This window comes from Pituophis catenifer, unplaced genomic scaffold (assembly GCF_029215685.1).
Source record: "Pituophis catenifer annectens isolate HBS135680 unplaced genomic scaffold, rPitCat1.0.hap2 SCAF_3, whole genome shotgun sequence".
NCBI classification, from domain to species: domain Eukaryota; kingdom Metazoa; phylum Chordata; class Lepidosauria; order Squamata; family Colubridae; genus Pituophis; species Pituophis catenifer.
In genome coordinates this window covers 104881828-104899046 of record NW_027256883.1, presented here as the reverse complement: position 1 = coordinate 104899046, position 17219 = coordinate 104881828, and the positions used below count along the sequence as shown (strand labels likewise).

At 38.7% G+C, this 17219-nt stretch overlaps 1 protein-coding gene across 1 annotated transcript in view; it reads left to right on the top strand.

The window, feature by feature from the left end:
• NOS1AP (nitric oxide synthase 1 adaptor protein) overlaps positions 1-17219 on the top strand; it is a 104441-nt gene that overhangs the window by 66874 nt on the left and 20348 nt on the right. Inside the window, exons 4-6 of the mRNA XM_070940886.1 lie at positions 6167-6225; positions 7965-8073; positions 14588-14729. Coding sequence (XP_070796987.1) covers positions 6167-6225; positions 7965-8073; positions 14588-14729 — 310 coding nt within the window. The remainder of the gene's footprint in view (positions 1-6166; positions 6226-7964; positions 8074-14587; positions 14730-17219) is intronic.

Sequence of the window (17219 nt, the reverse complement as noted above, 5' to 3'; positions counted from 1 at the left end):
TGTATGATTCGTGCAGAGGAAAGTCAGAGACATCGTCTTCAAAATAACAAAAGAAGAACCAATGTACTACAAACAGAAAGAAATCATAACATTAAAACAAATACCAAAAAGAATTAGAGAATGGAGAAAGGACTATGGATTCCTCACAGCATTACTAAATAGAAAACAAATATTATTTCGATGGATAATACCGGAGGGTGTGTTGGTCACATGGTAGGGGAAAAAGATAAAAGTTGACTCCTTAGAGAAGGCACAAACCCTACACGACCAGGTGATAGAATTAGAAAGAACAAATGGCAGAAGAGAAGAATTGGAAAAGAGAGTTAAACCAAAACAAAGACGAGAAGATCAAGAAACCCCATGTGAGGAGAGTATTAAGGAAAAAGAAAAAGAAGAGGGGGAAATTCGAGAAGAAGGAGTAATGACAAGAGCACAAAACCAAGCTAAGAAAAAGGACAGGAAGTAAAGGAATAAAAAAGAAAAAGACCAATTTTAAAGAATGGACCGGAACCTTAAAATGATATCACTAAACATAAACAGACTCAATTCACCAGCCAAAAGACATCAAATATTTAGGAAATTAATCAAACAAAAAATAGACATTGTATGCCTTCAAGAAACTCATATAAGAAAACAAGATGAAAAATTTTTACAATGTAAAAAATTAGGGAAACTATTTGTATTGTTAGCGGACGAAAAGAAAAGAGGAATAGCAGTTTTTGTTAAGGAAGAGATAGAAAGTAATTTAAAATATGTAGACAAGATAGGAAGAATCTTGATGATTGAAGTAAATGTTAAAGGTAAAAGTGTGTTGTTAGTGGTCGTATATGTGCCAAATAGTGAACAAAAAGAATTTTACCGAAAATTGCATGAAAAGATAATAGAACAAAATATAGAAAATGTATGTTTGCTGTGGGATCTTAACGCAATTGTGGACCCAAAAAAGGATTATAAGAGCAATCAGAACAATAATAAAAAGAAAAATTTGCTGCCAAAAACATTATTTAATTTAACAGAAGAATTAAACTTAGTGGATATATGGAGACTATATAACCCAGAAGAGGAAAGGTACACATATTACACCAACCCCCACAAATCCTGGTCGAGGATAGATATGGTTTGGGCTACAAAGATTTTAATACAGGAGATGGAATCAGTAGAGATCGTGACGAACGATTGGGCTGATCATAACCCAATAATAATAGAATGGAGAGGGCAAAGAAAGAAAAGGAGCAGATGGATGATGATGAATGTTCAGATAATGAAAGAAAAGGAATATACTGAAAAGATAGAAAAAGAATTGAAGGGGTTTTTCAAAGATAACAACAAATATCAAACATCCCTCCAAAACCTGTGGGACACAACAAAAGTCTACATTAGAGGTTTAACAATAGCCTATAATAGCAAATGGAAAAAGGAGAAGGAAAATGAATATAATAAAATCCGAGAAGAGATTAAAAATTGGGAAAGGAAATTACAGGAGAGGCCAGGGGATGAACAAATAAGAACTAATTGGATGGCAGCTAAACATAAATTGAACCTATTTGAACATGAAAAATATGTCAATACAATGAAATTTGTAAAACAAAATCAATTTGAACAGGCAAACAAACGAGGGAGGTGGATGGCTTATAAATTAAGAAAAGAAAGAGAGAAATGAACAATTCATCAACTGCAGGATAAGGATGGTAAGTTATGTCAGAACCCAGAAAAGAAGAAAGAGATAGAAATCCAATTTTTTCAAGTTATACATACAGACAAAGTGCCAACAGAGGAAATAGACCAATATTTAAAAGAGGAGGGAGTAACTGAAGAAGAGGAAGTGATACTGAATAGAGAGATTACTATAGAGGAACTACAGGCAACAATTAGGAAACAAAAAAAACAATAAAACAGATGGGTTACCAATAGAATTATACAAAGGATTAGGGGAATCATTAAATTGGATATTATTAGAGGTCTACAATGAGGCTTTGAAAGAGGCAACGCTGCCAGACTCTTGGAGGGAGGCATATATCTTCGCTAATCCCGAAGGAGGGGGCAGATACAACACAGATAAAAAATTATAGGCCGATTTCTTTACTAAATTCTGATTATAAGATTTTTATGAACCTGATGGCAAACAGATTAAAGGTAATATTAAATCATAGAATACATTCGGATCAGAACGGATTCCTGCCGGCAAGACAAATTAAAAACAACATAAGGACTGTGATTAATGTAATAGAATACTATGAGGTGCATCCAGAGAAACAGGTAGCCCTGATCTTTCTGGATGCACAAAAAGCGTTTGATTGGGTCAACTGGAGATTTATGACACAACAAATAAAGAATATGAAATTCGGGAGAAATTCGAAAAGATGATAGTTTCAATATACACAAAACAGAGAGCAAGGATACTAGTCAATGGGGAACTAACAAATTTTTTTGAAATAAGTAGAGGAGTATGACAAGGGTGCCCACTTTCACCACTACTTTTTATTCTAACTTTAGAAAATTTACTTAGAAGAATTAGATTTAACAAAAATATAAAAGGACTCAAGGTAAAAGGCGAAGAATACAAGGTCCAAGCGTTCGCTGACGACCTTGTATTCTTCATAGCGGATCCACTAGAAACAGAATTAAAATTAACAGAAGAAATAGAGAAATTTGGTAAAGTGGCAGGTTTAAAAATCAACAAAGATAAGACCAAAATATTAACTAAAAACTTAACAACAAAACAAATAGAAGAGTTAGAAAAACAATCAGGATTACAAGCAGTTAAGAAGATAAAATATTTAGGTATTAATTTGACAACTAGGAATGTGGCCATAAAAGATAATAATTACGGAGAGTTAGTACAGCAAATTAAAAAAAACTTAGAAAGATGGGGGAAACTAAAGCTATCATTGCTAGGAAGAATTGGGGCAATAAAGATGAATATACTCCCGAGACTTCTCTACTTATTTCAAACTATTCCGGTTAAATTAGAGAAAAACTTTTTTACAAATCTGAATAAAATAACATCAAAATTTGTATGGGAGGGGAAAAAACCAAGAATAAATTTAAATATATTACAGGATGATAGAACTAGAGGGGGTTTTGGCCTACCAGCGTGGGAAAAATACTATAAGGCAGCGAGTTTAACATGGATTAAGGATTAGGTCAATTTGGACAATTATAGACTATTAAAATTGGAAGGCCACGATTTATTAAAGGGGTGGCATGCCGGGAACAAAACATATAAACACTTCAAAAATCATATAATAAGAAATTCACTAATTGGCACTTGGCTCGAAATTAAAAACAAACATTATATGAAGGTTCCCGGCTGGATATCCGCATTGGAGGCGGCAATGCACCCCAATACACTAGCCCCCCATAAATTAATAAGATATAAAGAATTACTGGATCCCCACGGAAGATTAAAAACACGGCAGGAATTTAGGGAACAAGGAATAGAAATAGATTGGTGGCCCTACCTACAAATACAAACTAGATACAATAAAGATAGTGAGGAAGGAGGAATCGAAATAAATCCCAACCGGCTAGACAAATTATTAGGAACTAAAGATGGAAACTTGATTTCAAAGATTTACAAATACTTATTAGAATTCGACCTAGCAGAAAATCTAGTCAAAGGACAAATGATAGCCTGGGCAAGGAATATTGGTAAAAACATACAATTGGAAGAATGGGAAAGGGTATGGGAAACCAACTATAGAATAACAAAATCGGTACCATATAAGGAGAACCAAGATCCAAGAACCAAGATGTGGTACAGATGGTATCTAGCCCCTGCGAGATTGGCGAGGATATATGCAAATCTTAATCCAACGTGTTGGAAATGTAAGCAAGCACAGGGAACCTTCTTTCTTGTCTAGTGGCTTTGCCCAAAAATTAAGAAATATTGGATAAAAATAAAAATTTGGATATCAGAAATAATTGCGGAGGATATTGAGCTAGAACCAGAAATTCCTACCACCGTAGGAATGCTTAAAGAAAACATTAGAAAAGAAAAAAAGGACCTAATATTACATATAATTACGGCGGCTAGATTAGCCCTAGCACAAGTCTGGAAAACAGATCAATTGCCAACAGAGCAGCAAATAATTCAAAAAATTTATACATGTGCAGAAATGGATAGACTAACGTTGAAATTGAAAGATAAGGAAGACTCACAGTATTTTAAAGTATGGGATAGTTGGCATGAGTGGATAAACCAATAGAAAAGAAGGTAAAGTTAAAATTTAGTAAGAAATTAAAAGTAATAATTATACACCGTCATCAAGATAAAAAAGGAAATAAGTCACTGTGTACATTTGTACTTTATATACCACATATACTTGTTTGTTTGTTGTGATTAGTATCGTTGATTGTATTTTAAGGTTGTGAATGTTTTATATAATTTTATCTTTTTAAATCTAATAAAAAATAAATAAATAAAAGCATTTTTTACAACCTAATGGTTGTAAAAAATGCTTTTAAAAGTAAAAAAAAAAGGCTCTGATGATCAAAGCTGTGGTGCGCGATTATCAGAGCCTTTTTTTAAAAAAAAGTAATAAAAAAAAGTTCACCATGCCCACCCAGTCACGTTATCCCCCCCACCAAGCCACGCCCACAGAACCGGTAGTAACAAATTTTACATTTCACCACTGGTTCTAAAGATACTGTTATTGTTATTAGAATGGGGGACTAAATTGTTGAACAATTAAATAATGAAGGCTTATATTTTAATACAAATATGTATAAGAATATTATTACAATTACATAAGTATGATTTAAATAACAAATAATATTAATACTATCATTACTACTTGTATTCAAATGAATACCCAGATGTTCATGTATTGATATTGATGTATATTTTTTTTAAAAAGAGACATAACTACATGAAAACCATGGTTTTGAACATTTATACTCTAAAGATGAGTAAGATTGGCTTTGGGCAAAGTCCACCTTTTCTAGATGCCCTACTAGGGCCATCAACTTTAGCTAAAATAAATTCTGGAGATTCTCTCCTCTTGTGTAACAAATGAGGGCATGGAATGTACTTACCTATGTGTGCATACAGATGTGTATATATATTTGTCAAAAACCATATTTCCCAATAGCAAAGGTAAAACAAACCAAAATATTAATTTAGTAAATTTCTGATTTAAATTAATTTCCTATGAATTAAAGGAACTTAAAATAATTTCATCCCCCTCTGCATATAGCAACTGTTTTTCTTACTGCTCTCACATACAGAAACATATCACACTTAGAATACTGCATCCAGTTTTGCTCACCATATTATTAAAAAGAGAATCTGAAGGAGTGCAGCAAAGAACAACAAAGATGATTAGGGGGCTGGAGACTAAAACATATGAGGAATGGTTGCAGGAATTGGGTTTGTCTAGTCTACTGAAAAGAAGGACTGGAAGTGATATGATAATAGTGTTTCAATATTTGAGGGGCTGCCACAAAGAAGAGAGGCTCAACCTATTTTCCAAAGAACTAGAAAGGCAAGACAAGAAACAATGGACGGAAACTAATTAAGGAGAGAAGCAACCTAGAACTAAGAAAAAAATTCCTGACAGTGAGAACAATTAACCAGTGAAACGGCTTGCCTTCAGAACTTGTAGGTGTTCCATCATTCAAGGTTTTTAAGAAGAGACTGAACAGCCACTTGTCTGGAATAGTATAGGGTCTTCTGCTTGAGCAGAGGATTGGACTAGAAGACGTCTGATGTCCCTTCCAACTCTGTTATTCTGTTATTCTTTTTTCTGGTCAGCAGAATAGCAGAAGGGGTGGGGGAGCAGAGAAGACTGGGTATGGGGTAAAGGGAAAAGGTAATTAGAGAAGGAAGGAAAGAAAAGAAGAGAAAACCTGCCCAGGCATTACCAAAAGGATTAAAAATAATTAGACAAGCAGCAGGGATGAACCCAATTGGCGGGGGAACAGATAATTTTCAAAGGCTTTCATGCTTTTCAGCTGCAGAGTATGCAGTTATTGGCTCCTATTCAGCAATATTTTCCATTCTAGGTGAATGTGATATAACCATCTTCCCAGAACAATGTAGCTATGAAAGTGCTTGGTTCCTTAGTAATACTGTCTCAAGGACATTCATTTCCTTAGGAGTTTTATAAATGTTATGTCACTCAATGAAGCATCTGTCCTGCTTATACGCAGCTCTCTTTTACAGAAGAAAGAGTGGGACTGGAATGACAGCAAGCTACTGGTGATGCATGACCCAATCTACAGGTAAGAGATGTGAGTAAGGAAAGGCCCCTGGGAGAAGGAAAAGTTAACTAGCAGTGTGCATATTATAGGCAAGTCTCCAATGACTTAAACAAGGTTCTGTTTTGCAGACAGGACTATTGAAAGCAATATCAATAGTATTGGGAATTATATACTGCTTCATGAAATAAACAAAATGTTAAAAAGCTATGATACTTATGTACCAAAGCACATCTAAATTATATTAAAGTAACCAAAATACCTTTACAATCCCCAAGGCCCTTTGGAGTACCCCGTTTGGAAATTGAAAGTTGAAAAATTTGACATGCCCTACCGCTTCATAGTGCTTTGTAGAACTCTCTAAGTGGTTTACAGAGTCAGCATATTACACCCAACAATCTGGGTCTTCATTTTATCGACCTCGGAAGGATGGCAGGCTGAGTCAACCTTGAGCCAGTCAGAATTAAATTCCTGGCTCTGTGGGCAGAGTTATCATCCAAGATTGCATTTTAATCACCATAGCTCTTAAAGAAGGTAGAAACTGCTGGTAAATAGCTGATCTTTACGTGGGTTTTTTCTCTGTTTCTCCAGGTCATTTTGTTCCAGGTTGTAGGATATTTGAACTCTGCACACAGTCCAGAATGAATCCAGATTGGGACCTAAGATCAAGCTAGCACTTGGCAGAGGTTTCTAGGTCTTGATGTGACAATGACAGCACTTTGAAAGATAGTCTCTATTTCAGTCTTCCCTTTTCACCAGTCGAACAACTTCATGCTTTAAGACATGAGCACTGTACATGCAGAACTATTTGTAGGAGAACTAATAATCCTTTGGATGGAATTCTGGAATTCATATTATAATTCTATCATGCTGCAGCTATAACTTGCATGACAGAAAATATTAATTGGTAACTGACCATATGCATTTTAAAAGTCAACCATTTCACTAAACAGAAAAGAGCTTGTAGTACAGTGGACTAAAGCACTGTTATTAACAACTGCTGCTTGCAGCTACTGCAAGTTCAAATCTCACCAGGCTCAAGATTGACTCAGCCTTCCATCCTTTCAAAGGTAGGTGAAATGAGGACCCAGATTGTGGGGGCAATAAGCTGACTTTGTATAAATATACAAAAGTATGAAGGTTATTGCTTAACACATTGTAAGCCGCCCTGAGTTTCCGGAGATATAAATTAAAGCAAAAAAAAAAAAAAAGCATTGGAATATTATTACAGTATATTAATCATATTAGCAGATGGTAATAACATATCCTGATTAATAAAATACCTGCTTAAAAAAGAATGTGTAAGTGGTAGACTAAAAGAAAAGGAATAAATTGCAAAATGGTAATATTGGAAAGATGTGCTTATATTTGCCAGTATTATTGAGACAATCAGTGAGCACCCATACCTTGACTTGGCTTGCTTTTCTCCAAGACAGTGACAGAATAGCCCCATGATGGCGAACCTATGGCACGCGTGCCACAGATGGCACACAGCGCCCTCTCTGGGCACGTGAGCCATCACATCAGTTCAACTCTGCTGCACATGCGTGTGCACCTCCAACCGGCCACCTGGTCGTCAGGTCTCTGCTGCACATGTGCGGTGGGCCCCACGGGGGCGGGAAGTGTGCGGGGGCGCATGCATGTGCAGTGGGGGTTCAGGCGCGCGCTTTGGGCACTCAGTTCAGAAAGGGTTAGCCATCACTGGAATAGCCTGTTTCCTATATGGCATGCATATTGCATATATAGTTCTGCTATTTTTGCAGGATATTTTATGTATCCCACGATTCCCAGGACCTGAAGATCTTCAGTTATATTGCAAGGGATGGCTCCAGTAACATCTTCCGTTGTAATGTTTTCAAGTCCAAGAAGAAGGTATGTTGCAAGTTGACAAGATACAAGCTTAGGGCCTCTTATAAATCCCTCTAATAACTGAAGGTCATCATTGCACTCTGGGGATATTGTGCATAGTTTGTATCTCCATTTTCTTGGAGTCTATTTACATGGGAATTGTAAACAGGTTTTCAGTATTTTCCTCTCATTAGGTAGAGGAGATTAGGTGCTATGGAGAAGGAGCTTCTTTGTACTTTCTAAACAAGATTTTTACTTATGCTCTGTGTTGATGATACTTGAAATAATACATTTCCTCCAGCATCTTTCCTCAACAGCTAGTCAAGTAGCTAATAAAAAGATGTCTGGAAACAAAGGTCAAAAAGTGAAAGTACCTGACAAGATGGAGGACTCATATACTGTTCTCTTACAGAGCAATGAGTTAAAATGGTGGCAGTGAAGGAAGCAGTATCAGATCACAGGGAGAAAAGTTACTAAATTAAGTAGGAAAGTATAAGTAAGGAGAGGGGGGGAAACGGAGAAAAAAGGAGCAGCAAGTTAGATAAGGAAGATAGATGGGATAAAGGAAAAGAAGAAATGAGGTAAGGAGGAAAACACTAGCAATATATTAGCGCAGCAAATGAATGGCTGCATGCTGAGTTGGAGGCAGCCGGCAATAGAGAATAGATCCCGCTCAGGAGCCCAACTAAGCAGCCCAGTGCTGGAAAAGAGGCAACTGAGAGCAGTGAACCAGCGGTTGAACAGCGAGCAAGAAGGGAGGCAGCGAACCAGTGGGCTACAGTATATTCGGTAATTGTCTAGACCCATACTCCAATCTAGGCAGCCCGGCTCGAGGGAGCAGCCAGGCATCCCAGGGCCCAGGGCCTAGAAAACTAGAGGCAGCCTGACTACCACAGTCCTCCCACTGTGAACTTCCAGCCTGGTAGCCTCCCCAGTGACCTGCCCCATATGGAGGACTTGTGGAGAACTTGATCAACATTCCCTTCCCAGCAAGATCAGCAGACACCCGACCCCTCGCCTTCTGCTAGCCCGGCAGCCCTTCCCAGTGGCCCATATGGTGGAGGACAAAGGGCCTGGAGCAACCCATCCAACAAAGGGAACTGGTGGCTGAGAAATCGGTGGTGGCAGAATCAGTGGAGGGGAGAAACGCAACAGCAGAATCGGTGGAGTGGAGATCATACTGTTTCTCTGGAAATTAGACCTACCCCGAAAATAAACCCTAGCCCGATTTTCACACCTGTGCCTAATATAAGCCCTACCCCAAAATAAGCCCTAGTTCAGCCCTGCCTACTCCATCCCACCATCTGGTTGCTCATGGCCACAATGGGGCAGGAGGACACATGGCACCCCAAGCATGGCAAGCTTGGGGAACAAACGGTGAACTAGAAGCAGTAGTACATGAGGGTAGATATGACATAGTTGCCATTAAGAAACCTGGTGGGATGAAGCCCATGACTGGAATGTACTGATGGATGGATACAAATTGTTCAAAAGAAACAACTACAAAAGGAAAAGGTGGAGTTGTACTATATGTGAGAGATCACTACATATCTACAGAAATGCACATGATAAAAGCTAAAACCCCTCTAGAATGTATATGGGTCAATATAAAAGGGGGGAAAGTGACATTGCATTAGTTTATATTACAGGCCATCCAACCAAACAGAAGAAATAGATGAATTTTTTGCCAACGTTAACAAATGTATGTAGGAAGCATATCACAGTAGTAATAGGAAACTATCCAGATATCAACTGGGAGACCAACTCTGCAGCAAGTGGGAAATCAAACAGACTCCTAACCAATCTAGCCGACAACTTTATCATCCAAAAGGTAGAGGATGGAACTAGAAGTAAAGCTATACAGGACCTAATTCTAATTAATAGAGAAGAAGTAATAGAGGGTGTTGAAATTGCTGGAACTTTGGGTGAAAGTGACCACATCATACTGGACTTCAATAAAAAAAGCAAACATAGAAAATAATCCAACCAGTGTCTTAAACTTTAAAAGCTGATTTTAACAAACTCAATGAGAGCATAGGAAAGATTCCATGGATGAAAATCCTAAAGAGGAAAACAACTCAAAGAAGCATGGAAAACTCTGAAAAATGTGATCATAAAAGCCCAGTCCAGCACAATACCACTGCAAAAGAAAAACAAGAAATTCAAGAAGAAATGAGAATGGCTACACAAAAATCTCTCTGACAAACTGAAATACAAAAAGGACAAGCATAAGGACCTGGCAGATGTTATCTCAAAACCATTGTACTATATCTTTCAAATTTGGAGTATCGGGGAAGTATTTGAGGATTGGGAAAGGAATGATGTGGTTCCCATCTTCAAGAAAGGAAAAAAAAAAAAAAAACCAGACCCAGGAAACTACAGACCAATCAGTTTAACATCAATACCTGGGAAGATCCTGAAAAAGATAATAAAAAACATATCTGTGAACAACTGGAAGCAAAATTATAAATACTGTATTTTTCGGAGTGTAAGACGCCCCGGAGTATAAGACGCACCTTAGTTTTTGGGGAGGAAAATAAGAAAAAAGCCGATTGGCAGGTGGATCAGCCTCCCAGAATACCCCCAATCAGCTGTTCCAAGAGATGAATTTTAGCAACAGGTTCCTTGGTTGTGAGTTCTGTGCCTTGCTTTTTTTTTCTGCCTCTGAAATTTCTGAAACTCTGTTTCAGAAAAAACTTTTTTTCCTGCCTCTGAAAGCCTCCAAAATAGAGCTTCAGAAAAAAAGCCTCTGAAACTTTGTTTGGGGGCTTCTTTTCTGAAGCTCTCTGAAGCTCTGTTTGGGGGCTTCTTTTCTGAAGCTTCATTTCTGATCCTTTTTTCAGCCTCTGAAACCTCCATTTGAGAAGCTGGGCAGGGCTGCATTTGGAGTATAAGACACATCCAGATTTTCACCCTCTTTTTTTGGAGAAAAAGATGCATCTTATACTCTGAAAAATACGGTAGTAACCAGCATGGGTTTGTTAAAAACAGATCATGCCAAACCAATCTTATTTTATTCTTTGATAAAGTGACTAAATTAGTAGACCAGCGAAATGCTGTGGACATAGTATACTTAGTATATAGTAATGTATTTGACAAAGTAGACCACAATCTACTTCTTGGTAAGCTAGAACAGGGGTGGGCAATTGTGGCTCTTTTACAACCTGTGGACTTCAACTCCCAGAATTCCTGAGACAGCTTGGTCCACAGGTTGTAAAGAGCCACAATTGCCCACCCCTGAGCTAGAAAAATGTGGAATAGACAACATCACCATCAGATGGATTTGTAGCTGGCTAACAAACCATACTCAACGAATAGTCCTTAATGATACTACATCCACATGGAGAGAAGTAAGCAGTGGGGTACCATAAGGCTCTTAGGCCCAGTACTTTTCAATATTTTCATGAATGACTTAGATGAGGGAATAAAAGGGGAATTCATTAAATTTGCAGATGATACTAAACTGGCACAAATTGCCAACACCCCAGAAGACAAGCTCAGGATTCAAAAAGATCTTGACAAACTTGAACAATGGGCCTTTCCAGCAAAATGAAATTTAATGTGGAGAAAAGGAAGGTTTTACACATGGGCAGGAAAAAACAAAGGTACAAGTACAGATTAGGTGAAACCTGACTCAAAAACAGTAATTATGAGAGGGAACTTGGAATCCTATTGGATGATCACTTGAATATGAGCGAGCAGTGTGCAGCAGTAGCAAAAAAACCCTAATATAGTCCTGAGTTGTATAAGCAGAGACATGGAATCAAAATCATGTGAACTATTGGTACCACTTTATAAAACCTTAGAAAGACCACACCTGGAATACTGCCACTAATTTTGGTCACCATACTACAAAAAAGATGTTGAGACTTTGGAAAAAGTTCAGAGAAGAGCAACTAAGATGATCAAAGGCCTGGAGACTAAACCATATGAAGAATGGCTGCAGGTTTTGGGTTTGGCTAATCTAAAGTTCAAAGAGAGAAGCAACCTGGAATTAAGGAAAAACTTCCTAACAGTGAGGACAATTAACCAGTGGAACAGCTTGTCTTCTGAAATCATGGGTACTCCATCACTGGAGGTTTTTAAGAAGAAACTAGACAGTCACTTATCTGAAATGATATAGGTTCTCCTGCTTGAGCAGAGGGCTGGACTAGAAGACCTCCAAGGTCCTTTATAGCTCTGTTCTATTCTGTTCTGTTCTATTATATTTCTATTTCTATTATTTCTATTCCAAAATCTCCCGCTTCTCTTAATAATTAAAAAGTGAAACTGTCTTTTAGCAGGTGGCTTAATATAATCTGTCATCATCACTTAGTCAGAAAGATTCCTTTTTTTACAGGGAAAATAGAACTTGCAGTATAAATTATTTTATTGGCAGGTAGAGTCATAGATTTGGCCTCTACAGAAAACTCTCTTTCATCCTGTTGTTTTACTCTCCTTTCCCAGAAGTGCTCCGAATTCTACATTCTGGCCCTGTGTTCCTGTCTTGATATAGCTGCTTGGTTCCTAATGCTGCCATTATCTGTCTTCTAAGGGGATGCTTTTACCAGGTCTCCTCCTCCTTAACTCTGAGGTGTGGGATGGATAGGGATCCCATATTCTGTGCCCTCACTAGCAAATAACAACAACACAAGCAAATAAAATTATAATATATTTTATAACACCACCTCCCAGGACTATAGTGTGTGATGTGTGATTAGGGCATGATGGGGTATCTAAAATTAATTCAATTGTTTTACATAATCATCTGGAAATATAATTAAGGTTGGATTAAAAAACATAATGCTGCTTACATAACAGATGGGGATCTGTTCCTATTATAGAGGAAACAATAAATTTAAGGCTGATGGTAGAATGGATCTGCTATTAATGTAAGACATTCTGCTGCACAGAGTTCCCAGAGTGTCTCAAATATACAGTAACTGAGCTTGCATAAATAAAATAAACACCAGAAACAAAAATAATGCTGTTAATTTTTTCTTTATTTCTGTTAATTAGTTTAACACATTAAGATAAAATAAATTGAGATTACACAAAATTGAGTGAGATAGCTCAAGCCTTAGGAGGTAGAAATAAAATTCAAAAACCACCTCAGATGGGTTACAGAAATTGGTGAAAATAAAAGGAAATGTCTGAGCAAGTAAGGAATTTCTTTGAATCAAGGGGATTCAATTTTACTTGTACAATTTTACTTGTTTTTTTAGTTTTCTAGAGAATCCAAGCTTAAATCGGGGCCTGAATATCTTAGCTTTCCCTTTCTTTTTATCCCAACACATCTTCCTTATTTTCATTCCATTTCAGCTCTCTCAGTTTCAAATAGGCAAGATTATTTTTTAACTTGGACCAGAAGGGGTTAGGCAGACTATTTTCTTCTTAATAGAGCCAGAGCATGTCACATTGCTTGCTTTGAGGCAAAGCCAATGTGTTTTGGTTGTCTGGGATGAAAGACAGAGAGAAGGTTATCCTTACACATTGACTATTGCTGAGAATTATGGAAATTGACACCCCATCTTCTTGAGAGTTGCATTACTCTTAAAGATGCTGAGCTTGTCAGCTGGAGAGTTGACAGCCCAGGTTCAAGACCTGAGCTTCCATGCAACAGGGTGAGCTTCCGCTACTTGCCCCAGCTCCTTCCCAGCTAGCAGTTCGAAAGCATGCAAATGTAAGAAGATTAATAGGTGCCACTTTGGTGGGAAGGTAACAACTTAAATTGCACCTGTGGCATATAGCCATGCTGGCCACATGACCACGGAAATTGTCTTCGGACAACGCTAACTCCCTCAGCCAAGAAACTAAGATGAGCACCATACCCAAGAGTCGGACACGACTGACAGGGAAACCTTTACCATTACCATTTACTTTAAAAAAAAACATTTAAACTTAAATGACACCATAACTTTTATGACAGTTATTATTTGCTCTGAGCATATAATTCAGGAATGGCCACTCCAAAAATGTGTTCATTGTTAAGCCCTCATGCCTAAGTACATATTTCAAAAATGTATCTAGCTTGTTGTTGCTTACTCAAAATTCAGAATAGTGTTCTATCTCTGCCTTCTGATTCAGATAGAAGTTCATAAATGTGTATTAAGTAAGTCTACCAGGATGTATATTTCTGAAATGAACTCCAAATGAATAGCTTAAAGTCAAAGTGCAGTTTCTGAATCATGCAGTACAGTCTTCAATGGACTGATTTGCAAATTTGGAAAACTCATCTGTGTTTCTTTTCATATCACTAAACAGCAAGACTCCAAAGTTGAAAGGGAGGAATGTAGGAAAATAGGCTCTTTGGGAGCAAGTTGTCTAATTAAGTTGAGATGTTAGCTGCAGAAATCCAAGAAAACCGAAGCTTTAATAGCACATGGAAGAAAATTAGTTATTACCAAACTTGACACGGTTTCAAACTGTAACTAGATTACTGGTACTTTACCCTAGTTGAATATTAAGAGAAGGCATAGATCTTTTCCCTCAGGAATAGCTGTTAGCCTTGGTCTTCAGATGGGATGTTCTTATTGCCCTTTTTCTCTCTACTTTGCAGAGTCAAGCCATGCGCATTGTCCGAACAGTGGGGCAAGCATTTGAAGTCTGCCATAAATTGAGCCTTCAGCATACACAGCAGAATGCTGATGGTCAAGAAGACAGTCATAGTGAAAAGGGCAGTGAGGATTTGGAAGCATCAGGTAAAAAGACAACAATGATGGGAAAGGTTCTTTCTTTCTACAAACAGAAAATTGAAGTCCTAGACAGATAAAAAAAGAAGTGGCAAAATTTTATTTGAGAGAAGAATGACTTTCCCAGAGCAGGTAGAAGAATGTCCTCACCCCTTGCATACAGAACTGAAAGAATGGAGCTAATCTTTCTCTGTGGGCCTACTGGGACTTTACTTTTGCCTCTCCTAAACCAGATGTTAGGATCTTATCTTAGAGTCTGCCTATATTGCTGTCATAATTGTCAACGGTCTGACTAGCAAACCTAAGAAAAGTAAACACTCTCAGGGACTTTTAAATCCCCAAAACAAAACTTTATTGGATATACCATTTCAGCACTGAAGAATCAAAGCCAACTCTGGTTTTCCCACGCAATGCTTGTATTGTTAAACAATGGTCCTCCTTCTCCCCGCCCCCCACCCCCAGTTTGTTGACAAGTTGAATAGCGATAAAACCTAAATGTTTCAAAAGCAGTTCAACCTTGACATGCCGACTCCCTGGAAAGAAGGGGAAACCTGGAAAGATATCAAACATAGATTAATATCATTATTCATGTTCCTTGAGCCTTCACTCTCCCTCCTGGTTTTCCTGCTTAGCATGGAATCTTCTCATTAATCTATCAGTGACAACGTCCTGTTCTTTCACCCATTCTGCTTCTGACATTGGGTACCCTTTCCATTATACCAGGTATTGCAATTTCCCTTGAATCTAGAACTCTTATTAGTTTCATAGTGTTTCTCCCCTCCCATCCAAATGTAGGATGACAGTTCTCTTCCAACCAATGTCACGTTAGAGCCTTTAATGGGCTTCAACAAACTGCAGTGGAACACCGAGTGGACTTTTCATAGTAATCTAGGCAATTTTAACTCCATTGTGACCAGGTTGATGATGCACACAACCGGGAGAGCGCCTATGTATTTAGGACCCAGTTTTTTACGTGGTTGCCTTAATTTCAAGTACTTTGTGGATAAATATACTTTATCCCTGATCTTAAACTCCCTCTGGGAGGCTCTCTTTTGTTTTGCTTGTTTATGTTTTTTCCAATTCTCCTGCCCTCACTAAAGCTTTCTGCACATTTCCCCAAGTGTTTATTATTATTTATTATTAGTTTGATTTCTATGCCGCCCTTCTCCGGAGACTCAGGGTGGCTTACAATGCTTTTAAGCAATAGCCTTCATACTTTTGTATATACCTGCTTAGTAGGGCTTTTGGCCCCCCCTAAGCGGTGTTCTATTTTATACAAAGTCAGTTTATTGCCCCCACAAACCGGGTCCTCATTTTACCTACCTCGGAAGGATGGAAGGCTGAGTCAACCTTGAGCCTGGTGAGAATTGAACTCGCAGTAATTGCAGGCAGCCTGCAGCTAAATACTACTTTAACAGTAGTTTAGTCCACTGCACCACCAGGCTCCAAGTGTTTCTTGGAGTATCTATCCATTAGCATTATTGAGGAGGGAGGCTCCCTTGGGAATTCTGGTATGGGCACAAACTCCATTCCCATACCACTTTGAATGGGGTAATGGGGATTTTTCTTGCTAAATGGATTTTTCTTGCTAGACTCTTAATTTTATTAGGGCATTGGTTGGAACCCTGACACCCAGTGCTGCTATGAACTGAGTTATTATAGGCTACTTCTGCAAAAGGCAAGTTCCCCCCAATTTGTTTGCTGGTATCACAGCGTACCCTGTTTCCCCCAAAATAAGACCTGTCCCAAAAATAAGACCTAGCATGTTTTATGTGTGTGCCTTATATAAGCCCTACCCCCCTGCCAAAATAAGCCTTACTTAAGAGTCTGTGCAGCTGGCACCTGTCCATTCTGTCTCATAGCTCACAGTGCCACAGCCATGAGGTGAGGTGGGGGGGTTGGAGCTGCCCTACACGCCCCATACTGGCTTACCTCAGGGCCCCTGCAGCCAGGCCATCCATTCCCCAACATCTGCTTCGCAGCGGTAGTACCGGAAGCCAGCTGTCAGGGTTCTGACCGATGCCCTAATGAAAGCAGGAGCCTCAAGCAAAGTTTCAAGAAAAAACCAGTCGTTTATTAGGAGCACCATGTTGGCACGGACCAAGTGAAGCCAGCTCTGACTTCACTCAATTCGCCCCTTGCCTCTGACCCTGTTTCCCCCCCCCCAAGGTGTACAAAGCAATTTTGCAGGTTGTAGAAGTCACTCCCTCCAGTCATTACTGGTTTCTGTGGAGATGGCCTTGACTTTGGCTGGTTAGGATATGTTTTGTTTTGACTGAGGTGCAAATTCCTTGGTGCAGCTGCGAGGCTTGATTCCCCATCCTGCTGCCTATGGCAACTCAGGAGCAGGTCAGGAAAGCTTCATGACGCCATGTGCAGCAGGAGCCCATGTGACCACTGGCCCACTTCTTCTGTTTGCGGCTGCAACAGAGCAGGAGGCCGAGCGGCATGCAGGTGCCACAGCTATGTGGTGTGGCAGGTGTCAAGCCATGGATGGCC